The 26,358-nt window shown below is 44.9% G+C and overlaps 1 protein-coding gene across 2 annotated transcripts in view; it reads left to right on the top strand.

Annotated features, from left to right (window-relative positions):
- The window catches only part of LOC138261626 (uncharacterized), a 276,437-nt gene extending 261,811 nt beyond the window's left edge, over positions 1-14,626 (top strand). For both annotated transcript variants that reach the window (XM_069210753.1, XM_069210752.1), the window contains one exon: positions 11,594-14,626. In XM_069210753.1, the coding sequence (XP_069066854.1) occupies positions 11,594-13,390 (1,797 nt within the window). In that variant the 3' untranslated portion in view covers positions 13,391-14,626. The remainder of the gene's footprint in view (positions 1-11,593) is intronic.
- The last annotated feature ends 11,732 nt before the right edge of the window (positions 14,627-26,358 follow it).

Genomic DNA, 26,358 nt, shown 5'->3' with positions numbered 1-26,358 from the left:
GAAGGTTTACTAACCTGATGGTTACTAGTGCATATTTTGTCTATAATACTTACCTCCTAAGGGAGTATAGCTTCTAAGATATTTTTGGCCTTGTGTCATTAAAATAAAGTACCTTTATTTTTGGTAACACTGAGTATTGTCTTTCTTGTGTGTAAGTACTGTGTGACTACAGCTGTATTGCAAGAGCTTTGCATGTCTCATAGTTCAGCCTTGGCTGCTCTGCCTACAGCTACCTCTATCAGCCTAAGCTGCTAGAACACTACTACATTCACTAACAAGGGATAACTGGACCTAGTGTAAGGTGTAAGTACCCAAGGTACCCACTACAAACCAGGCCAGCCTCCTACAAAGGTGATGAAGACTTCTACTGCTCTTCCAATCGCAGTTGCAAAGGAGGCAGGTTCATAAGTAGCAACATTTAGCAAGAGTGAGTGGAGGCCAGTATCAGGCAATGTGCCCTATTCACTGGTATACACTGGCATTCTGTAAATTCAGGAATAAGTTTTCACCATCACAGAGACTGGTGGCATCGTCTTTATCATTAGCAGCATTATGATATTGATAAAGGAGTGACTGGGGATTAGAAAGTGATTAGAAATAAGGTGGATGTGAAGTAGGTGCAAGTCACTCTGGGTTTGCCTCACAATTTAAAAGAACTATTGGTTTCTAATGGAGTTGACAGAGTCAGTTACAAACACCAACAGTCGGGCCTGTGTTGATGGTTGTGGCACCTCAACAGATGTTGGTGCAAAGCCCAAAGTCAGACTGACCTTGGTGTAAGCTTGTGTGGACAAACTGGCTTCTAGACACTGCCTACATTTCACTAATAAATGATAACTGGACCTGGTATAAGGTGTAAGTACCTCTAACACCCACTACAAACCAGGCCAGCCTCTTACACACACACCTGCATGCACGGCATCATCAGTCCCAGATCCTACCACCTGTACAGCCTTGCCCACAGTCACCACAACAGCAGACATGCAGACTAGCACCCCATTCACCACATGCGCAGTCACCACCACCACCGTCACAACCTCATACAACACACCCACCTCCCTTGCAGACACCACAACAACATTGTAAGGAAATGCCTCCTTGGCATGGTTACCCCCTAACTTTTTGCCTTTGCTGATGCTAAGTTATGATTGAAAGTGTACTGGGACCCTGCTAACCAGGCCCCAGCACCAGTGTTCTTTCCCTAAACTGCACCTTTGTCTCCACAATTGACACAACCCTGGCACTCGGGTAAGTCCCTTGTAACTGGTACCCCTGGTCCCCAGGGCCCTGATGCCAGGGAAGGTCTCTAAGGCCTGCAGCATGTCTTATGCCATCCTAGGGACCCCTCACTCTGCACATGCACACTGCCTCACAGCTTGTGTGTGCTGATGGGGAGAAAATGACTAAGTCGACATGGCACTCCCCTCAGAGTGCCATGCCAACCTCACACTGCCTGTGGCATAGGTAAGTCACCCCTCTAGCAGGCCTTACTGCCCTGAGGCAGGGTGCACTATACCAGGGGTAAGGGCATATGTGCATGAGCACTATGCCCCTGCAGTGTCTAAGCAAAACCTTAGGCATTGTAAGTGCAGGGTAGCCGTAAGAGTATATGGTCTGGGAGTTTGTCAAACACAAACTCCACAGTTCCATAATGGCTACACTAAAAACTGGGAAGTTTGGTATCAAACCTCTCAGCACAATAAATGCACACTGATGCCAGGGTGCAATTTATTGTAAAATACACCCAGAGGGCATCTTAGACATGCCCCCTGAATACCTACCCGACTTCTAGTGTAGGCTAACCAGTTTCTGCCAGCCTGCCACACACCAGACATGTTGCCGGCCACGTGGGGAGAGTGCCTTTGTCACTCTGTGGCCAAGAACAAAGCCTGTACTGGGTGGAGGTGCTTCTCACCTCCCCCTGCAGGAACTGTAACACCTGGCAGTGAGCCTCAAAGGCTCACCCCTTTTGTTACAGCACCCCAGGGCATCCCAGCTAGTGGAGATGCCCGCCCCTCCGGCCACTGCCCCCACTTTTGTCAGCAAGGCTGGAGGAGATAATGAGAAAAGCAAGGAGGAGTCACCCACCACTCAGTACAGCCCCTAAGGTGTCCTGAGCTGAGGTGACCCCTGCCTTGAGAAATCCTCCATCTTGAGTTTGGAGGATTCCCCCAATAGGATTAGGGATGTGCCCCCCTCCCCACAGGGAGGAGGCACAAAGAGGGTGTAGCCACCCTCAAGGACCGTAGCCATTGGCTACTGCCCTCCCAGACCTAAACACCCCCCTAAATTCAGTATTTAGGGGCTCCCCAGATCCTAGGAAATCAGAGTCCTGCAACCTGAAGAAAGAAGAAGGACTGCTGACCTACAAGCCTGCAGAGAAGGAGGAAGATGACAACTGCTTTGGCCCCAGCCCTACCGGCCTGTCTCCAACTTTGAAAACCTGCTCCAGCTACACATCCGACAGGGACCAGTGACCTCTGAAGCCTCAGAGGACTGCCCTGGACTACAGGACCAAGAAACTCCCGTGAACAGCAGCCCTGTTCAAAACCAGCTACTTCTTTGCAACAAAGAAGCAACTTCCAAGGACTTCACGTTTGCCGGCGGAAGCGTGAGACTCTACAGTCTGCACCCGACACCCCCGGCTCGACCTGCAGAAAACCAACACCTCAGGGAGGACTCCCCGGCGACTGCGAGCCCGTGAGTAACCAGAGACGGGCCCCATGAGCCCCCACAGCGAGGCCTGCAGAGAGAATCCAGAGGCTCCCCCTGACCGCGACTGCCTGTAACAAGGGACCCGATGCCTGGAACCAACACTGCACCTGCAGCCCCCAGGACCTGAAGGAACCGAACTTCAACGCAGGAGTGACCCCCAGGCGACCCTCTGCCTAGCCCACGTGGTGGCTCTCCCGAGAAGCCCCCCCCCCCTTTTCCTGCCTGCACCGCTAGAGTGACCCCCCCTGGTCCCACCATTGTTTCCTACCTGAAACCCGACGCCTGCTTGCACACTGCACCCGGCCGCCCCTGTGCCGCTGAGGGTGTGTTTTGTGTGCCTACTGTGTCCCCCCCAGTGCTCTTCAAAACCCCCCTGGTCTGCCCCCTGAGGACGCAGGAACTTACCTGGTGGCAGACTAGAACCGGAGCACCCCTGTTCTTCATAGGTGCCTGTGTGTTTTGGGCACCTCTTTGACCTCTGCACCTGACCGGCCCTGAGCTGCTGGTGGGTAACTTTGGTCAACCCCAACGGTGGGCTGCCTATGCCCCAAACTTGAGTCTTGTAAGTGTTTTACTTACCTCCAAAACTAACCTTTACTTACCTCCCCCAGGAAATGTTGATTTTTGCACTGTGTCCACTTTGAAAATAGCTTATTGCCATTTTTACAAAGCCTTTACATGATATTGTTTTCATTCAAAGTTCCTAAAGTATCTAAGTGAAGTACCTTACATTTAAAGTGTTTAATGTAAATCTTGAACCTGTGCTTCTTAAAATACACTAAGAAAATATATTTTTCAATATAAAAACCTATTGGCCTGGAATCAGTCTTTGAGTGTGTGTTCCTCATTTATTGCCTGTGTGTGTACAACAAATGCTTAACACTACCCTCTGATAAGCCTACTGCTCCACCACACTACCACAAAATAGAGCATTAGAATTATCTACTTTTGCCACTATCTTACCTCTAAGGGGAACCCTTGGACTCTGTGCACACTTTCTTACTTTGAAATAGTATATACAGAGCCAACTTCCTACAAACATGCATATACACGTCCTGTTTGTCCTCTCCCACCCTGTCTGCCCCGCTCCCAGTACACATAAAAGGTCCCACTCAGACACTCCACAGCCATCCACCTCACACACGTACACTGTCCATGCACCTGCACCTAAGTGCAGCACATCTACTTCTCATACAACCACTCCCTTTACCTCCTCTCCCAAACCCCCTCCCACCACCTGCCCCATTGGCCCTAAGAAACGTTTCCCTTCCCGCCTTCACCTCTCCCACCCCCGTCTTGCCCCTTAAGAGGAAGATCCCTCTCCCCCAGGCCACTACCTCCATCTCCCAGGCCACTCCTGTTCCTCCCCCTGAAGCTTCACCTGCAACTAAGGGGCACAAGAGTACCACTCCAGCCCCTGCCCCAAGCAACCCATCCCCCCTAAACAACAGGGCAAGGACCCACCCCCTCCCAAGTCCAAGGAACCCCCTCCCAAGAAACCCCCCCACTCCCTGCCCCCTGAGGTGCCTGCCTACCATCTGCATGATGACCCTGTCACTGGAGTGACTTGGGCTGTCACAAGTCAAGTTGGGCCTTGGACATTGCCCTGTGGCATTATACTTCAATTGAACTGGCCCATGGCTCTTTCTGTAAATATTTCTGTTTCACTGTTTTTTAGGTCGCTATGCCCAACGTATTACAGTGGTTAGACCAAAGGTATGTGCCCTGGCTTTCTTTGCTCCTGGCTTGTGTTGTTGTTGAATTGCTCTGCAGATAGTTCTCGGTGTGTGGTATATGTGTATGGTGTGTGTTGTGCATGGTTGTGTGTCACTCTCCCCTCCCTCCCTTGTGTGCTAGACCGCTGTACTCACCGTGGTCGTCTTCGTCGGCATTGCTGCTCCTGAACTGCCATCGCGTAGTACAGCATCGGCAGGACTTCCTGTTCGGGTTCCATGGCGCCTGCAGACTTCCCTGTGTCCCTGGAGGTGAGTGTCTCCTTTTATAAGATGTGTTTCCGCCAGGCTTTTGGTGGTGGAGGTCCCACCCCGGAAATCATGGCGGTCTGCTATGTCATAATATGGTGGGCGGGTCGTTGTCTTCCACCAGCCTGAAGATGGCTACCGCTGTGGTGCGTGGACGGACCGAACTGGCGAACCGAGTGGTACATTGGCTGTCTATGGGAGGGATCACTGCCATGGTCAAAATTTGGCGATCTTCACCCCCAGCCTGGCGATGATACTACCGCCATCACCGACGTGGCCACCAATGTCATAATGAGGGCCAAAGTGTGATTTGGTAACGTGTTATTGAATCGGGAAATCTGATTTGAAGATATGTAAATGCCTTTTTGCGGTTAGAAAATTGCCCCATTCTGTGAATTGAGCTGTTTCTGAACACAGCAATGATTTGTACATATGACCCCAGAAGTGTCATTACAACATGAATCATTAGCTTGTCCATCCTACTGTGAAGTTTCTTCTTTTTCTCTTTCTTTTAATGGTAGCATATTCAATCATGGAGACTTTCCTGGTTATGAATTTCTGTGTAGGATCAGTTGCAGACACTATTTTACCTTTGACTATCATTGTTTGTCCCGGGATGATTCTAAAAATTCAACCTGTAAAACTCACTCTTTTATGCATTCAACATTAGTAGTACATTCAAGAGTCTGCTACTTAATTCATTTAGTGCTGTGCCGTGCTCTTCTTGTATCTTTCAGAATACAAAAATATAATCACTATAATTTAAGCTGAAGGAGTTTAGGGATCATTCTATTTTCACCATTTTTACCATTACAATCTGACAAGTGACGGTATTTATTAGACTCTGTATCTAAAACATTCCATGTGTTGATTTCTGTTTTTTTTTTTAGAGGAACCAAAAATACAGTGCAAAGATGTTAAAATGCTTGAGCTTTGGAAGTTCTACAGACTAAGGTGCATATTTACAAGAAAGTGGCACCACTTTTCTTGCGTGCCCCTTTCCTCACTAACAACACCATGATTGCGCTGTATTTACCATACAGTGCACAGTGGCTGTCCTTAGCAAAATAGCATCAACATTTTTGTCTCTATTGTGGTGCTTTGCTGCACTAACGTAAAAGAAATTGTCACTAGTGTAGCAAAGCACAGGGAGGCTGATTGATTTCAATTGGTGCGTCATTTTAACGCCTACTCTGAGCAGGTGTTAGAAATGACAGAAAAAATGGCACAGTGAAATGTTGTAAATTTCTCTGCGCCATTTCTTTTTTTGGTCCTCCCTGCAGGGGGGAACCCCGCCCTGGCATACATTATGGCTGATGCAGGCATAATGTGGCGCGAGGGGTTATAAAGTGGTGCTTGCATTGCGCCACTTTGTAAATATGGCACAGGGAAAAGGGCACCTTTAGCGCCACTTTAGCATCAAAAAAATTATGCCAAGGCGGCACAAGGTGCTTGTAAATAAGCCCCTAGGTCTTCAGAAGTCATCCAAAACTCACTTCAAGAAGTAAAGTAGTCAGTTTGAATGACATTTGCTCAAAGAGACCTTCGTCTAAAATTAATAAATCCGGATAAAAAACTTGGAAATTCAAATAAGGTTGTTACAAACACAGGGAGAAGGAAGACTTTCAGTGCCAGATGCAGAAAAGGCAGATCGCTGACAGTGGGTGTAAATTACATACTCATTTTTTGCAACCGTTCCATTTGCAGGTGGGAGCAGATTGACCTGATTAATAAACAGTAATTTGGTAGGTCGGCAGTTACAGCCCTCTGAGATTAGCTGTAGACACAGTGATGGTAGCCTGCAAGCAATAGACCACTATCCCTGCCTTTGCATTCCTAATGGGAAATATTTTTAAAGCAGCCCTTACTCCTTAAAACAGCAGGTGCTACGTGCTACCTGCCTGAGTCAATTCCCAATTGGAAAGCCCTAAGCGAATGAATTACCACTTCCTTTAAGGTATTGGTAACTTAGCAACACTTTGCTACCACCATTGTAATCACAAACAGTTGATACTGCAGGGTTCGGAACCGTGAAATAGTTACGTACATCTAGTCCTTGGTCCCCTGTAAATTAGTCTGTAGAGCACACAAGCTAAAAGCATACTACAATGATTCTGAATTCACAAAGCAATCATTACTAAATTTGTGTTCAGTAACACACGGTGTGCTTCAGCAACCCAGTGCACACCAACCTTTACACAAGAACATGGTTAACTCTTATAAGCCTCGGTTTTCAGTGGGACACAGAAGCCCAACTTGGAATGTATGCCTGCAGATAACATGCTGGGAAAAAACAACTTAGTGTTTTTAAAATAAAATGTATAATCTTTGTATGCCAGTGTTGGACCTGGCTCTTTTTGCTGGGTCATCCCCAAACCTTTTGCCTTCCTCCTATTTTTCTGACCTCTTTTTGTTGGCTCTAGGACTCTGAGCACCTTATCACTGCTGATTAGTGCTAAAGGGCATGGACTCTCCCTTCTAAACTTGGTATGAATGTCTTACACCTGATTGGCTTATTTATTTTACCTGTAAGTCCCTTGAACAGTGGTTTTCCTTATACCCTTGGCCTGTAAATTAAATGCTACTAGTGGGCCTGCAGCGCAGCTTGTGCCACTCATAGAAGTATCATGTACCTTGTTGCGTGGCCTGTCCTAGTAGTGACAAACAGCCTATTTGGTTTCTCAAAGCTGTGGGTGCTGCCTCTCTCACAGGATTGCTTTGGAAATGCCCTTTCATATGGTTAAGCGATATTTTCTGATCTATGAGGAGTGGCGTGGGAATGTTTGGTATGGATGGAATGGTAGTGAGAAATACTGCTTATTGGTGTAGGTGGATTTTTTATTACCAGTGTAGAAATGCAACTTTTAGAAAGTGGGCATTTCTCTGTGCTTATGACTCATGTGCTTTGCAACTTGACTCAAATCTAAGTCTGGGGTAGAGTTACATCAAGGCTTTCTGCATACTTTCCAGACAGCCATCACACAGGGAGGGTGGAGGTGTAATAGGAGTACATCTGCATACTGAGTGGTCTTCCTGGGCTGGGAAAGGTAGAGGCGGGGTTGACTTGCATCTGTAAAAGCTGTGCCCCGCCCTCACACAAAGGGCTTGTTTAGCCCTTACTGATGTCAGGAGCCAGTGTGGAGAAGAAGGGGCATTCCTGGAACTGGTTAGAGCTGGTTGGAACCTTTTCCCCACTTCTAGAATCTGGGCAAAATTAGGATAAATACAGGGGTTGTTCCCCAGATTTTTTAGACACTGATGGAAGACTGATGGGCCATGAACCAGATGCTGCTGGAAGGGGACTGTTATGCTGCAAGAAACCACCATTGGGACTGCACTACTGATGTGATGACCTGCCTGGTCACCCATGAGGCTTACCACTTTCTTGTCAGGGCCCTACTGTGCTGGCCTGCTGCTGTTTCCTGTGCTGTGCCCCTCAGGTGTCTCCAGGGGCTGGATAGTGTGTCCCCTTTTCCCCCTGATTTTTGGAATAGTGTGAGGAAACCGCTGTATTCCTGGCAACAGTGCACTTCCCCTCATGGCACCAGCGCGTGGTGAGTGCTGTGTGTAATTTGCTGCTTCAAGTCCAGCACAAGTGGAGCGTGCCCGACATTTCTTGTGCTTGTACGACCCCCCTCCCATGTGAGACACGGTCAAGAGGATCAAAAGACTGCAGTGGTGGCCGCCAGCAGTTTTCCCTGGAGCGCAGATGAGGCGCGCACTGTTGGATGCCACCGGGGCACAAGTGGGCATTCACTCCGGTTGAGCATCCCTAGAGTGAGGCGGTGTTGTGTTTCAGTGGGGAGAACAGTATCACCATTGGGCCCGGCATCTGATTAGGCCTACGGCCAGCTCTGGGAGCATGAGGACTGCACCGCAGGCAACCCACCCCCAGGATTAAGGAACTCTGAAAGTAGCAGCCACGCAGCAAGGACGTGGGTGGCTGTCTAAAAGTCTTGTTGACACAGGGGGGATCCAAAAACGTCTCTCTGCCCGCGTGGGCAACTGAGATACAAAGACTGAGGGTGGGGACTGATCCAGGTCTCCCATGGCTTCAGGGAGCATCCCCTCTGCTTACTTCTGGTGGAATCCCAGGGTCAGAGTGGCTCCAGAGGGAGCGGCAGAAGGTGGCAGTCCCACCATGTGTACGCGGGCTGCTGGCTATTATTTTCCCACACACATGGGGATTCCGTGAAGTTTCCCCACCGACTTAAACCGCGTGGGTGTGCCCCTCTTATCTGTGGCATAGTTTTGGGGGCAATGGTGACTTTGCTAACAGGACGGGAAGGTAACCCTCGGGGAAGCCTCCATTCCTGTGGACCCATCTTAGTACTGCATTTTTGGTAATAGGAGTGCAAATGCTCCTGCACTAGTCATAGGGTTGTTTTCCTATCACCGAGACATGCTTGGCCCTCAGAGATTTTCCTGCAGCTTATTATCTGATGTTATGAGGTATGTTGTTCCTGCCTTGTTTGGGGGAGTGGGTATGTATATTTTCAGAATATTCATTGCAGGGTGTGTTTATCTCAAATGCAAGATGGAGATGATACTTTTCTTTGCGCACATGATGGTGCTCTGACAAGTTCCTGGTTGGCACAATATTACTGATTTATGTTGTTTTTGGTCTAATGATGTTTTAACAATACAGTATATTTTTATATAACTTGTTGGGAAGTTTTCTTTGTGGTGTATTTATTGTGTCACTGGTGTTGTGTGTGTTGTGCAAACGCTTTACACATTGCCTCTGGGATAAGCCTGACTGCTTGTGCCAAGCTACCAAGTGAGTGAGTAGGGGTTATCTTTAATGTGTAGCTCTCTTGCCTTGACTAGAGTGGTGGTCCCTGCCTGGCTGAGGTGTCTACCCAAGCCAACTAGCAACCCCATTTCTAACAGTAAGTACCAAAATGAAATCTTTGGTATGCAGTGTTTCTAAATAAAATGGTCCATTGCATACTGCTTCATTTCATTCTCGCACTCTAGAATGTGAATACCGCAATACACTCATGAGCTCGATGTCATCTAAATGTGTATCTTTAGAGCACAAGCTCCTAGGTAGCGTGTATGTGTTTTGCAGCACCCTCAGACCCTTCATAGTTTTTCATAATTGGAATTAATAGTAATGAACACAGCATAGATTTATCAAGTGTTGTGAAATTGGTTGTTGTGAAACTGATCCTGGATGTTTGGTGCCCGAGTGCTGTCCTGGAAATGTATTACAACACATGCAACTGGCAGAACCAATGCCTGCTATTATGTAGACCATGCAATGGAACCCATCAAGAGGAGTTCTCTTGTGGGATGGTACCTGGTGCCTCTTCACCACATCCAGTTGCAGGATTCCAGGTGGTTCTCAGTTCACATATTCATACATTTTCAATAATGCAATATGAAAATGGAGCACAGCAATGCTCCTTGTCTGTATTACATTGAACAGAAATCGAATGCACTGCATGTGTGTGTGTGTGTAGCATTTCTGGATCTTTCTCACTATATTAACTTCTTAACTTCCCTTCTTCCTATTGCGAGCATGTGAGTTCATTCTCAGATCTACACAGTTGCCACCAGGCAGATTGTTTGATGGAGCAAATGGTGACCTATGTGTTTGCAGCCCCTTGAGGAAGATCAAATTGTATGTCCTCGAGGAAGGAAATATAATATTTAACTGATTGCAAGAGGATTGATGGAGTTTGCTAGGATCTGATTGGATGCCACAGGGTGTGCCAGGATGTAGATGTATGAAGACTAGATAGTTCCAGAAGTTGGTTAGTTGTGGGAGGGCCTTATGGTGGCTAAAACCCTAACTGGACTGGGGCCCCTACCTATAAGAGAATCCGCAGGCTGAATGGAGAGGCACTAGTTCTCATCAAACCAGCAGTTCACCTATTCTCCGATATCAGCAGCTCGTTCTTACATATCACAAAAGATGGCAGAGAGATTCTAGACCCAAAATTCCTTTGAGGAGAAAGTTAGGGGCTGACTTCCAGAAACCCACAGCTGAGGGATACTAGCCTGAAAGGTGAGTTTAGGAATTGGTTGGGGGTCTTATTTTCTGCATATGAGTAAAAGGATCTGGTCACAGACTTTGCCCCATAGCCTTTGCTATAATCCTTCCACTTTCTAGTCACTAATTTAAGGTATAGCCCCACACCTTTGTGGAGTTAGGATGAATTTAGCTCATACCTGCCCTATTTACTAGTCATAGTTTCAAGAGTTGTTGGGCCATAGCCCTGGTAGGACTCTTCTAGGTATCCATTATTAGGGAGCGAAGTAGACTCTGTGGTAGTAGGAGAGAGAGCATATCTTGACCATATTTTTGTGAGGCACAAGGATTTCAGTGTGTACAGTGCAGTGTGTAAGTGTATGTGTTGTTGAGGAAATGTGAATATACCTGGTTTTCAGGAGTGCCACAGTTGTGCATATATTAATTTTGCCTTGCTGTGACAGGAGTTGTGAATATGCTGTAAATATGCTGCCAGGGCATGACACTCAAGACAGCTTTGTATATAAATGATTTCATTTCCAGTGTGAGACTTGTTTGTAGGGTGTTTCCTGGATCCACAAACAAGATAAAGGAATTTTGCATTTTCTAATTGATGAAATGTTATGTCATCCCTGTTGCACATGTGAATCCTCAAGCAGGACATATGCCTACTCCTGCGTAGGTTGATGCTGGGAAGACATGGCTACAGTATGAATAACGGCCTCTCTGCTGTTTTTGTATTTGGTCACATATCGGACTTGGTGAAGAACAATTAACCATCCATCCCCATCTTTTTGGGCTCTTAATAAACCTATATTAAAACTATATCTCACATTACATTCAAGCATGTGTTTTCTGTCATGTTGAATTGTGGTTCTCCCTCTGAGTTTCTGTTTTTGTCTTTTTCTTGCTACAGGTCCAGCTGAGGCGTAACCCGCCTCATCGTTTTCGCTCTCCTCCGGTATCTGCCGCTGAGCCAAGTGCAGATGCAGCTAAGAGACTCTCCAGCTCTTCATCACCATGCAGGCTAAGGACCAACACTAGGAAAGCTAGGCCACTCTCTACCCCTTTGCCACTACGTGGATCAGGACACAGTGCTCAGGCACTCAGGCCTCTTTCCTGTGCTTCGCCCCCATGTACATTGGGTCCCAGCTCTGGGAATGCTAGACTCTCCAACTCCTCCCCAGTGCCTGGTCAACACACCTTATCGTCACTTCCTTGTACACTGGAGCCCAGCACAAGAGCAGCAAGGAGGCTTTCTGGCTTATCACCACCACACGGAACAGGACCCAGTGCAGGGGCTGCCAAACGACTCTCTGGCTCATCGCCCCCACGTGGATCAACACCCAAAGTGGGCTCTCCAAAGAAGCTTTCTTCCTCTTCACCCTCACATGGAATAATTCCCAGTGTTGTAATAGCTGAGCAGTTTCCTTCCTCTTCAACAATACGTGATAGAGGGGCTTTCACAAGGAAAGACAGGAGTCTCTCTTTTTCTAGGTCTGTTTGTAGATTAATGTCTGATGCAGGTGAAGACATTGACTCTTCCTCTTCCTTACCCACACGTGGGTCAAGGCCTAGTGTGGGTGTCGTCAGGAAGCTACCTTCCTCTTTATCAGTTTCTTCCACTTTATCACCAATTAGTTTGGGTCATAATGAGCGATCATCAGGTCAAATTAACTCATTGACACCTTCAGAAGGATTGAGTCAAAACAATGGGGAAAGTATGAAACTCTCTTCTTTGTCACCTGTGTGCAAATTGAGACCCAAGAAAGGGAGAACAAAGCAGGTATCCTTTTCTTTACCTCTAGATGGTTTTGATTCTGCTGCAGAAGCTGCCAGCCAGCCAAACTATTCTTCTCAGCCTATCAAAATGACACCCAAAATGGGGATTCCAGTGAAGATTTCATCATCAGCCCAGTGTGGTTCTGTGACCCATTCAATGCCAAATAGGCAATCAACCTTCTCTTCAATCCCACGCAAAATGGGACCTACCCTGATGGAAGGTAGGCAATTGTCTGCCTCGCCTTCGCCAACTTCAATGTTGTATCCAAAGGATGCAGCACAAAACAATCCACCTGTATCTCCACATGGATTGGGGCACTTCTCAGAGGGAACCAGACATGCTTTCTCTTCAATAGAACCTGGATTAGAGTCTAGACTAGAGGAAGTAGGGAGACTTTCATACTCTTCGGTTCGACATTCAATGGTGCCTAGTCTTGGGACATCCAGCCATCTCCTCACTTCATCCATAAGACAAAGACTGGGATCTTATGGTGGATTCGGAATGTCCTCTCATTCTTCCCAAAACAGAATGAGGCCTGGTGTTGCAGAAGCTGAGCAGTCCCCATCCTCTTTACCTCAGCAAGATCCAGGGGTCATCAGTGCGGGAGTTTTTAGGAAGCGTTTATCCTCCTCAAGCCAGCACGGAACTGGACCATGCTCCAGCACAGACAGACATGCATTCTCTTCTTCCATTCCATGCAGACTGGGATCAACTCCAGGTGTGACCTGGCGATTCTGTGGCTCTTCACCCACACATAGATTAGAGTCCAGTGTAGGAACAAAGGATAGAGTGTCCATCACTTCACTTAGTCATGAACTGTGGCCCACTGCCAGGGAAGCCTGTTATTCACCCCCTTTCAAGCTTGAGCCTAGTGCAGTGGCAGCTCAAAGGCTTTCATCGTTTTCAGCCCAGTGCGGAGGAAAGTACTAAAACAACAAAATTATCTTAGTGGCTCTGGGTTAAATGAACCATGCGGAACGAGTTGATAATAGGAGACAGTGGTCAGAAATATACAGATGTTGTCTTAAATTACACAGCCAAGAAACATGCAGTCAAATTGTAAGCCACATATGCAGACCAGGCTAGCAAATGGGTACATTTTACAACACAGTCTGGAGTGAGGTAGGAAAGCTTTGATGTATGGCTGTTCGAATTGTTGCTGCTTACCATGCAGCATTATTTTACATTTGCTGCTAATACATGTGAAAAGACATCAGCCACATTGTTACTAATCAGAAACTAATTGCAACACAGTAGGTAATATTCCCTGTCCTAACAGGAAGAAAGCGCATGTCCTGAATGGTTGGCGTGCACCTTACATATAAAGGCAACCTTGAACAATGAGAAAGAGTCTGTAGGCTTTGCAACGTCTCCAAAATTCCACAGAATTTAGTAGTGAATAGCTGTGCACACATTTAATTGAGAGACAGGATCATGATCTGGAATTATTTGGGTCAATGATAGAAAAATGTGTGATGTGGAGCTCAGCCTTCTCTTCTGGGAGGTGACGGTAAGAGTTTTAAGTTATATCCTCTTTAATAAAGGGCAGCTGAACTCATGACATTAGGCAATTGAGATATATGAAACCAGTCCTATCAGGGGATACTCTACTAATTCAAGCTTCACTGATTATAGCCGAATTGTCTTGTACATCGCTGGCAATCTTCATCACAGGGATCGTCTTGTAATAATGAACTATTGAAAGTCAAAGTAGTCACTTTCCTCTTCTGTTTTGATCTATGGGAAGCCAGCCAATATAAAGATCACAAACTTTCATCCCCCAGATGATTGGAACTTAGTGCCCATGAACGAGTGAACATTTAGTTGCGAGTTTGCAGCCAGCCTCGCCACATGATAACATGGGAAAAGCATAGAGTTTTGGGGATGAATATAAACCTGGCTAACCATTCCCAAAAAAGCTCTGTAGTGTTATTTATTGAGCTCTGCTGTGCATTTACCAAAACAGGATTCCATCCGGTAAAGCCCCCTGGAAAGCTATTATTGGAAGAAAACATTTTCTTCGGGCTCATAAAACCTTACACTGGTTTTGTTAGAGTGTATACTTTGCAATGAGATTGATTAATTTGGATTGTAGCTCAGGACCTTGGAAAGTCAGTACTTATAGATCATGTTTCACTAGAATGCTAAATAAAAATATTTTGAGTGGTGCCTTGTGTCAAATATGTTGGGTGGTACAGGAGAAAAGAGTTTACTAGAAGCTCCAAAGTAAAACAGAATTCTGAGTTTTGGGTTCGGGGAAATAAAAAAAGCTAAACTCTATTGTGTAACTGCAAACGTCTGAAAGTCAAGTGAGGAATGCTGATTATAAGTGAACCATTAGAAGTGAACACGCTTATCATACCTACAGGGTGAACTAAAGTAAAATATGAAATAGAAGCAACGTGGCTTTTCACCACAATCACATTTACTGAATAAAATGATATTTAAGGAGCGCGAACTGATCTTTTGGAGCGTTAAACGTTGCTGTAATTTTGGATTGTACAACTCCAATGTTGCATTTAAGCAAGTTGTGCATTCTGATCTCTGAATTCAATATTGTAAACAATGAATACGGTCATGGTAAGCAACAAATACAATGATGGTAAGCAATTAACATGGCAATGATAATCAATGGATGCAGTGAGAGTAAGCAATGGACACAGTGATGGTGAGCAATGGATGTAATAATGGTGAGGAAATTATACAATAGTTGTAAGTCATGGCTACAGTAATGCTCCGACACTGCCCAGGTTCAGGGTTTGGACACAAAAATACTTTAAAGAAATGCACATTAAGTAAAGCCCTCTGGACTTCACAGTGACAATTGAGCTCTTTAACTAAGGATGATGCTTAAAATGGTAAGAACCAGGCATGCTCGATTAATTTAAGGACATTTAAGTGGTTAAGTGGGGACAAGACTGTCCTGTGTTCACATGAGCCTTTATTCACAAAAAGGCTTTAAGAATGTTAATTGTAAGCTCTTACATTGATATCTCATCATGTTATGTATGCTGTTCAACTATGGTGTCATTGTTATTTTCTGTACTCTCATTGGTCACATTAGTGGCCTGCAGCCAGTTTGTTTTGGTAAGAGTTGCTCTTACATCTTGGTCTTTGCATTAAAAAAATACGAAAACTAGAAATGTGAAATAAATTGTTATATTTCTAAATGTAATTTGAAGCAAATGTAATCTCTAATGTGTTTGATAAAATGGCTCAGCTGCTATTCTAGTCTGTAACACATTGCTTATGGTGTGAGTCCTGCCTCAAGATGGAAAACTACAGAAGCATGCTGAAAATACAAGACATGCCCATTTTACTGGGCGTCAAAGTTGGGCTAACATTTCCAGCGTCCTGACTATAGCCAAGATTGGACTTCAGTGTGTGCAGTGGGGTCTCTACCAAACCTACTCCTTTTCCAGCCACAATCTGTGGAAGAGAACTTGAATGGATCCACAGAGTTTTGATTTGACAGGAGTCCTGGTTGCCTTTTTGGAACACTAAGGCCCTTAGAAATTCCAATAAATGTAACTTTGTCTTGTTGCTGTGTTAGGGTGGTAAAGAGTAAACATTCTAGCAAGAGGCAGCATGTGGTTGTCTTCTCCTCATCGTCTTCTCATTCCTCCCAACAATGGAAACAAGCATGTCTGAAGGTAGGATGATTGGATATGCAGAATAAGCTACAGGATTTTGCATTGGAAGTTGTGAATACCGTAAAAAGAATACCTAATGGTTCTTCTCATAGGGTGGAAGTGACTCCATATTGTGGTTCTGATTCTGTTCTCACAAATTGATAGGCGAGTGAATCATGGGGGCATGTACATTGGAGAGAGATGCTCAGTGGCATGCTGGCCTGGATTTGTGAGAACATCCTATTACTGATGCTCCTGAGATTTTAATTCACACACTGATTAGGTAAGGGTAAACTTCATACTTGTATAGCGCACTTTGACCCTAAGGTGTCAAGGTGCTGAACGCATACTGCTGTGGAACCCCTCCTGGCTTTTCCCTGTGAGGTGCCCACTCCTGGGCAGCCCCCAAGGTGAAGCCAGGCATCCCAGTGCTGTTGGGGCCGTTGTGGAGATTAAGCAATCTATTGCCCAGAGTGAGACCCATGAATTAGATTAGGCACCGAGGCGAGAAATAACATATCCAGGGAAATTGAGCCCAAGAACTGCCGAGGTGGGAATTGAACCCTGGTCCCGGGCCAGATCTCTGCATCAGAGGTCTGCCTCTCTAACCATTATGCCACACTTCTCCTCTTCATCAAAATACCCATGATAGAATTTTGAGTGGAAGGATGCAGACAAGGTCAATCTTGCCCACTTTACTCCATGTAGGATGCTCTTCTGTTTAAATCCCTGTTGACAATTCTGGGACCCTCGTCCTCAGTTGCAGCAAACTTGATTCATAAAGATTTTATGATAAAGAGTTGGGGGATTTCCATCAAGAAGGCATATTCTCGGTTCCACCGGGTATGTTGGGTGGAAAGCTGTGGGTCATATATGCCCCAGTTATTAATCTTGGACTTTATGGAGCTTCTCAAAGCAGTAGAGAAGGGAAATGAGTGCTTTGCCTTTCTGGGGCTTTATCATGCTGCAGGCTAGTAAAAGGTGAGTTGTGTGCCTGTTAAGACATTGCACAGTCTAAAGCCCATACATTTAACTGAATGTATGTAGGTTTTGGTATTTATGTACTTCTGACTGTAAACATTCATTTTTGCAGTCCCCAGGGTGCTCCTTCCCTTGTTTATGTGCACCAGCGGAATGCTTATGCAGTGCTTCCAACAGAAGCCTGAGCAAGTATTACTTGGAAAGTCACAGTGTTCCTGACCATGCTAGCCCTGTTTCTGAGTGGTGGGTTGGAAGGCACATTCAGCATTTACCACAGCATGAGTGATATAACATGTGATAGCTGTGGGTTCCGTGTGATCGAGGAGAGACATTTTGTTCGAGTTTGTCTCTCTACTTTTGACTGCTTTTCCATTGTCACCCCATGTCCACTGTGTGTGCGTGAGAGGATGGCACTGCCTTGTGTAATCCAGGCCTGTCTAAACAAGATGGTTGTTGCCTTTGTTCCCTTTAAGCAGTAGGGAATATAAAGGTACTCCACCCCTCTTTCTCATATCCTAGAGGTTCTTGAATTGACATTTATCTAAAGAGGATAAGAGGTTGGATTTGTGCCATCTTCTGTAAGATGAGTATGCTGCAGTACATCATTTCCCTGAAGGTGACTGGAGACTCCATGGTGAACACTGATCTCCCAGATGCATACATCCACATTCCAGTGCTGCCCCTGCATTGCCAGTTCTCATGCTACTGTATCTAGGAGGTGTCTTACCAGTTCAGGGTAATGCATTTTGGTCTCTGATCTGCCTCTGCTTCTTAACCAGGATGGTTCTAATTGTGCCTCTACTCCAGCAAATGTGGTGGAAATTGTTCCCCTACCTAGACAACTGGTTGCTGAATCTGACAGGTTCAGGCTCAGAATGGCTGGAAATGCATTGCTAATATTCAAATAGTTGTTGCTCAACCTGCTAATCGTGTTCAGCCTGACAGCTAATCCACTAACAGGTAATGATCTTTAAAAGGATTCTTTTCTTAAGGTCTAGAACATGGTGTTTCACCTGTCTTCCCTGTTGGAATAGCTGTGAAAGTGTAGGAAATTGGGATTTTTGGTTTAGGATGATGTAAGCCCTTCTTAAGCAGCAATCACTGTCATGACAATATTAGGCTCCCTACTCACCCGTTCGAATGGGAGATCCCTTTCACAATTTTGAGGGGACTGGGGGGAAAGGTCCAATCAGTTGACCATAGAGGTACCCAGAACATCTGGATGTTGGCAAATTGATATCTGAGGTTTGACTGCTGGATCACTAGTAGGCAGGAATGTCTCCTTCTGAGTAACTAATGGTTCACAGGGAGATGGAGTTAAATCTGATCTGTGAACTAAGTGATGAAACTATGTGCATGTCCAGACTAAGTAAACCGTCAACAAAGAGTTTCACCTTCATCTTCAGCCTGATATAATCAAAACACCTTGAAGGCTCAGATAGATCAGGAAAACCTTTTGCCTTCAGGATGTCCAATCAAACAACAGAGCAGCATTCATAAACCGTCCGTGTGTATTGTATGCATTTGTTTAGGACGGACTCTTCGTCTCCAAATGCTTTTTTTGATAAATTAGGGACCTTTGTCATATATTAAAAAACAAAATGGCTTGTCTACCGACTGGGATGTTACCAACTCATTGGTGGATCCAGCTTGACCCCCCAGTTGGTAGGAGTTAGGTCGGACCCTAGTGTCCCGTCTTTCCTGTCCCTGAAAAGAAGGGAACAAAGACCTGTTAGAAGTCAGGTACAAAGGCCCCTTAAGAGGCAAATCTTTAGAGGAGAGGCATGGCGCTATTGTTTTTTATGCCATTTTCTATGATTAATTATTGAAGTGTAAGTAATTGTCCGACCCCTGAGAGGTTTTAAATGGCACTAGATGGACTAACTAAAGCATTAAGCTCTCCAATTTCTGTAATCAGTAGGTTAACCTTACACCTCAACCCCCCCACCTCAGCTTGAAGAGATTGCAAAGTGTGGGCTAATTCAAAAGAGCCTGACTGCCGTACTGCTTTGTCAACCATAGCAACTGGGTTCAAGATGTACAAGTGTGTGGCAGAGGAAAGGTGAGCCTCAGCTCTATTTAAGGGGCCCACTGCTAAATCTGAAACCCGGATAGGGCTTGGAAGGGGCAGAAATCAATTCCCACATATTATTAAAGGAGAAAGAGGCACAGATACAGTATCTATGGATACAGTTTGCCGCATGGTGGTTATTAAATCACTGTCACATCCGGGAACCTTTGTTGAGGCCGCATACAAGGCATGGTTTAAGGTTGAGGGAACCTGTAAAGTCCAGGTTACAATAGTCTTCCAAATTCAGCACATAAGATGCCACCTCCTCAATTAGAGGACCAAACCAATTGCTCAAAAAAGCCAGAGTTGTTACAGCAAATTAGACTATTCTGCTTTGAGGAAAAGGCAGGCAACGTATCTTACCCCGAGCAGAAGAGACAAGGGGGGGCGGCCCTACCCTGCCTCCTCTTGGCGCAGACAGGGCAGGACCGGCGTACACTTGGCCCAGGCTTTACTCAGGCATGACCCATGCACATCCCATGATGTGGGACAATGGAGCTCAGCATGTAGCACTGCAGCAGCTCCCCAGGTGCAGCATGTGCTAGGGACCGCCTCCTGGAGCCCAGGGGATTGTGAAAAACTAAGTCCTCAGCACCTTATTACACATTGGTAAACTTGTGCCACGGGACGATGGAGCATGCTATATAGCACTGCAACAGCTCCCCAGGTGCAGTTTATGCCTGTATCCACCTTCCGGAGCCCAGAGGATTGTGAAAAACAAAGTCCTAAACTCTTTTGACACTTTGGTTAACCCTACATTTCTTCTCAAGTATAATGAACTATAACAACAAGCACATTAAACTTGTGAGAACAAAATTACTTAGCGCTCCCTACTCCGGGGATCATCCTAATTTTAGAGTTCACAGTCCTTAAGCCAAACTGATGGCATCACATTGCATCACAGATTTTATCAGGTGCAACAGATCCGTCACTCCAGGAACACTTCAGTGGGTGACCCGAGGGGTGGGGTGGGCACTGTCACCGGGAGGCTAGCTCCATCAGGGAGGTCTGGAAATTTCGGTCTCTGTGGTGGTGTCGGAGTGATTGTCCTCTCATGGATGCCAACCTCCTTTGCCCACAAGTCCTCATCATTCACTGTCTTTCTTGGGCAAGCTTGAAGAATGAAACGTCCTTAGTGATCTTGTCACCCTCTTGTTGAGCTGTGATCATGGTTCCACCCCATCGGACTACCACCCACAGGTGTTGCTTGAACGGCAAGTGGAATTTGTTTCCAGGGTACCTGTCCTTGATAAACACACAGTCTCCCTCCTGAATGTTGGCTACAGTGGGTCTTCTGCACATACTCACTCAGTGTTTGGTGGTCATCCTTTTCTGCAGTACTGTATCATTGTCACTGGAAGGCAGTGCCCACATTGGGTGGTTGGGAATGGTGTGTGCAACCACATGACCCATGACGTTGTGCCCTTGAGCCTGTCTTGTAGTGGAATGCGGGGTTTGGTAGTATTCATGCAAAAATGCATTTATGGCCCACTCCAAAGTTTGCTGATTGGCATGGCCAATTTATATTACCTTGGTGAGTGTATGTATGAACCACTTGTTAATTCATGTGTGCAGGCACGTTTCAAACTTATGACTTTGAAACAATTAACTATTATCGGTGTGGCGCTCCTTCAGCAACCCATGTGTCGCCAACATCTTTTCTAGTTTTAGCAGGGTCTCACTGGCTGTCTAAGAGAAGACTATCCCCACTTCTGGGTATTTCGTATAGGTATCAGTATACTGCCCTATCGGGAGGCAACAAAAATCAAGGCTGGTGCATGTTCATAGCTGGCATGGATCATTTCCTGTAACAATTTGTGCGGGTGGATCTGGGTGCCAGGTAACCTGATACCTCTGGCACGAGCAGATGGTGGTCTCTATCATTTTGTCCATCAACGGGAATCATACCTTGCGCCTGTTGTAATTCTTAGGGCCTAATTTAGATTTCAGAGGAGGGGTTACTTCATCACAGCGGTGACAGATAGCTCATCCGCCGGAATATAAATCCAATTAGTTCCTATGGGATTTAAGTTTCGGTAGAAGGGATATCCATCACTGTTGTGACGGAGTAATCCCTCCACCAAAATCTAAATCAGTCCCTTAGTCTGTACTACTCCTTGGTGTCCATTGTGCTCCAACTGCACTCCAACTGCACAACCTGGGCAGTGAGGCTGCTGGGGATGACTAAGTACAGACTTTTGAGGGGTGCAACCTTCAGCGTCACTCGCAAGCTCGTGGCACACATGCTATAGTGAGTCGAGTATCCAATTTGCACCTGGTGTACATTATGTCCAGTGTGTCTTGAGGGTGTCCCACTTTCCTGTTTATAGTGCTGCTAGTACTAGCTATAACCACTTGTCACCCATAGTTGCTTTGCATGTCTTTTTGAGGGATAGTGGTAAGGGTCAGGATTGTTCCACCATATACTTGACAAACTTACCAGTATCCTCTGCTTTTGCCCCCATCTCTCAAGTTGCATCTCTCAGGTGTCGAGAGAGGTAGTCTGTCAGGTTACTCACCCCAGGCCGGTAACCTACTTGGCAGTCATAGTCTTGGAGTTGGAGCATCCATTTCTGTATTCAGGATGGTTTCTTAGAGAATGTGCACCTGAATAGTGGAATAAGCGGCCTGTTGTCTGTGTTCACAACAGAGGGTTGTTCACACACATAGAGATCAAAATGCCAATGCACCCAGTGGATGGCCAGTGCTTCTTTTTCAGTTTGAGAGTACCTTTGCTCCTTCAGGGTCAGGGATCTGTGGTGTTGGCAACTGGGGCCCAGTTTTCACAGAATTGTTGTTGAGTGAGAACAGCCCCCAGTCCTGTTGGGATGGTGTCTACTGTAAGGGTTGTAGGCCTTAACAGGTGAAAATAGGCCAACGTGGTGTCTTCTGACAGTGTGTCCTTCATTGCTTGAAGAGCCTTAGCTTGGTCTTCTCTACATGTCCACCTAGTCGTGGCCTAGGTGAGTTTTGTTATAGGATATGTCTGGTTGGTCAAATCTGGTATGAAGTGACCACAGTAGTTGACCCTGCCTAGGAAACTTCCTATTTCCGAGACATTGGAAGGTGTTTGGACTTTCTTGATATCTTACACCTTTTCAGGGTCAGGAGCTTTGCCTTCCACAGAGAAGGTATATTCGAAGAAACTGATCTGTTGCTTCAAGAATTAACATTTGTCTCAGTACATGGTAAGCCCTGACTTTTGATTTCTTTGCAATACACCTTTTAGCCATTCATGGTGTTCTTTGATCATGGTGGCATACACAAGAGGGTCTTCACTAACATTGACAACTCCAGGAAGGCCAGCTAACATTTCTCATGTTGCATTTTGAAAAACGTTTGTGGCACTGGAAATCCAAAAGTTAGGCGACAGTAGTGACAAAGTCCTGTGTGGGTCAAGAAGGTGGTAATGTACCTCGTTTCTGAGTGCAGGGTTAGTTGGAGATATCCTGACCGGAGGTCAGCTTTGGAGAACCAGCTTGCACCACTCAATTTCCCCGATCATTGAAGGTGGAGGTGACATGACATTCTCGATGAAAGGCGACATTTGGTAGCCTCATGTCCACACAGATGCAGACCTTTCCGGGTTGTTTTGGTTTCTTTGTCACAACAAATGAGAACACCCATGTGGTCAGGCCTGTGATGGTCTCAGTAATCCCTACCTTCTCGAGCTTTTCTAGCTCCGCTTTGACCTTTGGCCAAAGGAGGAAGGCTACCCTGAAATAGCGTAAGGCTCCCGGTTGTATGAACCTTCAGTATGCAGCGATATGGCTTTTTTTTCATGCATCCGAATACTTCAAACAGGCTTGGGATTCAGCCAAGAAATGGCTTATTTCAAATGCAAACTTGACTAATTCTAGGGCCTCTGCCTTGCTGCCACTTAGGAGCATGCATTGCCCTCCATAGATGAAAAAGATCGTGGTGTCTATGCCAACTTTGCCATAAGAGGTTTGGGTCTTGACACTTCCTAGCTTTGGCAGTTTTTTTTGCTGCACATATGCAAAGACTCTGATCATATTCTGAGTCAAAGGAGGTGAAGGTGGCAGGGCATTGTATAGGTCTGTGTAGATAATATTAATAGAAGAGCTGGTATCAGTGGTTGCTGTGATTGGGTAGGTTCCTACTTGGTTCGTAAGTGACATTGGGGAAGTGGTTGATGGGTGACAGTGGTGCTGTCGCCAGTAAATACAGAGTGCAGTGTGTGCTCCACATTGTCACCATCCATATCTTACATCTCTTCTGTCCTCTCTGTGATGGTGTTTATGATCTCAGCAGCACACCTTAGCGAAATTAATATATTTTCCGCATGTGGTGCAGCTCTTTCCCCTCGCTGGGCAGTCTATCATACTGTGGGTGCACCCCCCACAGTAGCCACACATTCTGAATACTTCTCGTGTCCTCTTGGCTTCCCTGTTGACTTCTTAGGGTGAAGCAAGTTCAATGGTTCTGTTTTGACTATTCTTTGTAGGGCAGCTTTCAACTTTGAAGTTCTTGTCTTCAAGAGTTATTTCGACCTTCCCATCATGAGAATTTTCTACAGGGACTTTCTTGATTCTTAAAGAGTGTACTCCCATACATTCGTCGAGGCACACCTTTGGATGATCTGTCCCCAATTTTTTCCTATGCTTTTAGCCTGCTTTAAAAGCTGTCAAGGGATTCATCCCTTCTGCAAGTTCCACCTGAAAATAAGCAGTTCTCAAATCAAGGGAAGAAACCATTTTGACACCCCTGCCCCCCTCAACTGAGCCACCATCTCCTGAATTTTAGGTAGTAGGAAACAATCTACCAAAATGTTCTTGTTCAGAGACCTGAAGTTAACACAGTCTCATGTTACCTGTTTTCGTCTTGCCACAGCAAATGGGGGGATACACTGAGAAGGCAATTGGTTCTACAACTTTATCTGCACACAACCTGTTTAAATGTTGCTTTAATTGACTCCTGATACTCAGTGGAACACTGTGAACCCTATATACTACCAGGAAGGCATCTTCTTCCAGTATGATTTTGTATTAATAACCTTTTACAACTCACTCTGTCCTCAAACAAGGTTTTATGTTCTTTCAACAATTCCTAAAGCGACATGGAATGAGTAAGAACCTCAACTAGTGAAATTGGCCATGCTGTACCTCATCTCAGTAGCATTCCAAATTCACTTTGATCCCTCCAACAAAATATGTTGTAACCCCTCTTAGCAACATACACTTTGGTATAATTTCAACTGTCCTTGTATGAGACACTTTCAGTAAAGTAACTCATTATGCCAGTCCTGTGACCTCCAAGAGCTACAATACAAATGTTGAGAGGCAAAAGGTGAACCATACTCCATTCTTTCAAAAATAATTCATTAGTAACAAAAGTAAGGAGAGATCTGGAATCCACCCTGACTTCCACCTCAGAATTACCAACTTGGATAGTACAGATTGGATTCTCACTTCTAACCAGACCCTGTGAAGTCGTCATCATCTTGGTGGACAGCACAAGTCTTTTGTCGCCTTGCTCAGAATCATCCTTAAATTTCATTGAAACATCACAATCTGTAACTAATGCCACCTTCTAAATGTTCTTGCATACTCTTGCAAACGGTCCAATTATTTTTATGTTTTAAGCCGGTTTTCCCCACTGCCAGCCACCCTTTGAAGTTTGCCATGTGAGTAATGGATCCACAACTGAAGCACACACTTGTAACAACTCTACCATAATTTGTATGCTCTGCAACAGGACCAAACTTGGGGTTTACATTAATATCATTGACGTTTTCCACGTCAGAAAAAAAATGTAATTTATTCAACTGCTTGGATGCCAATAGCGATCTTTCAATTCTTCTTGCAATTCCTAACGTTTCGTTTCAGCCTGGATTCTTGCACCCCAATAATTTTCCTGAGTTCTTTTGTCAGAACGGTTAACTACCAACTGATCTCTTAATTAAAAATCAATGATAAAAATCAATGTTAACATCAAATTCACAAGTAGATGCCAAAATGCATAGCTATGCCAAAAAACTGTTAATGGATTCATGTTGTAACTGAGGAGAAGTGAAAACCCTGTGTTTCTCAACAATTATACTTGTGTCATCCTTGATATGATTTTGTAATCTATTAACTGCCTCAATATAAATATCCCAATCAACTTCAGATATTTGAACATCTGTGGCAGATGTTGTCCTTCTGAATCTAAACAAGTATACAGAAGAGCTAATTTCCTTATGGGTTCAAACTTTGTCCCATCAAGAGCAATTAAATTGGTGTCGAAGGTCTTGAACCGTTTTTTCACTTTCAAGTTAGTTTCAAGTTAGTTATGCCTGATTCAGTGAGAAAAACTGTGGGGCAACTAACATACTGCATTTGTTTACTAATGAACACAGAGTAAAGAAGCACCAGGGTAACAAGTCACGCAGGAACACTTCACATATGTTGAAAACAACAAGTGCATACCATAAAACAAAGCCATGTGAGTGAGCCAATCAGAGCCCCCATTAAATACAGAATGCTGATACATAAATGGTCATTCACAAACACTGTTTCTGCCCAGTATGTTTTTCTCAGCACAAAAAGAAGTGGCAGGTAGATATTCTGTTGCTCATGAGTTTATTATTTACTCCAATTTTATTTCTAATGAATTACTCAAAAAGCATAAAAGGATGAATGGTAACAAAAGGATTAGCCACCTTACAAAAATTATATTACACTAAATGACACTAGACATAACAAACGCAATAAATCCAACTGAGAATTTATCATTTTTAAAAACCAAATCTTAAATCAATGCCCTATACATTTGAATAGTGGTCACTGTTTATACTTCACAAGTGATCCACTTTTATCTGCTAAGTCACTAGGCTTTTCACTGCATTCATTTATCACCACTTTGTGCATTTCTTTCACACAAACATGATAAAATGCATCTCAAATATTTACAATAAAGTGCATTATTTAACAAGCCCAATACACTTGCAAAACAAGAAGATCGACGCGTTTCGGCCTGCTGATTAAAGGCCTCATCAGGATTGGGAAAGGGCAATAGTCATTCTAAAATAAAAACAAAAACATATCACTTACAAATCCACATATAAATAAATATAACAATAAAAACCAAAGAATGTGATCCAAGCCTCCACATTATGTGATCTTACATAAAGCCTATAATTAGCTCCAATATTGACTTAGTTAGATAGTACCATTTGCTATGCCAAACCTTCCATGGTCGTTTGGTATCTT

Source organism: Pleurodeles waltl, chromosome 10, assembly GCF_031143425.1.
Source record: "Pleurodeles waltl isolate 20211129_DDA chromosome 10, aPleWal1.hap1.20221129, whole genome shotgun sequence".
Classification (NCBI taxonomy): Eukaryota; Metazoa; Chordata; class Amphibia; order Caudata; family Salamandridae; genus Pleurodeles; species Pleurodeles waltl.
Note: the sequence above shows the minus strand (reverse complement) of the source record. Positions and strands in the feature narration are given on the sequence as shown.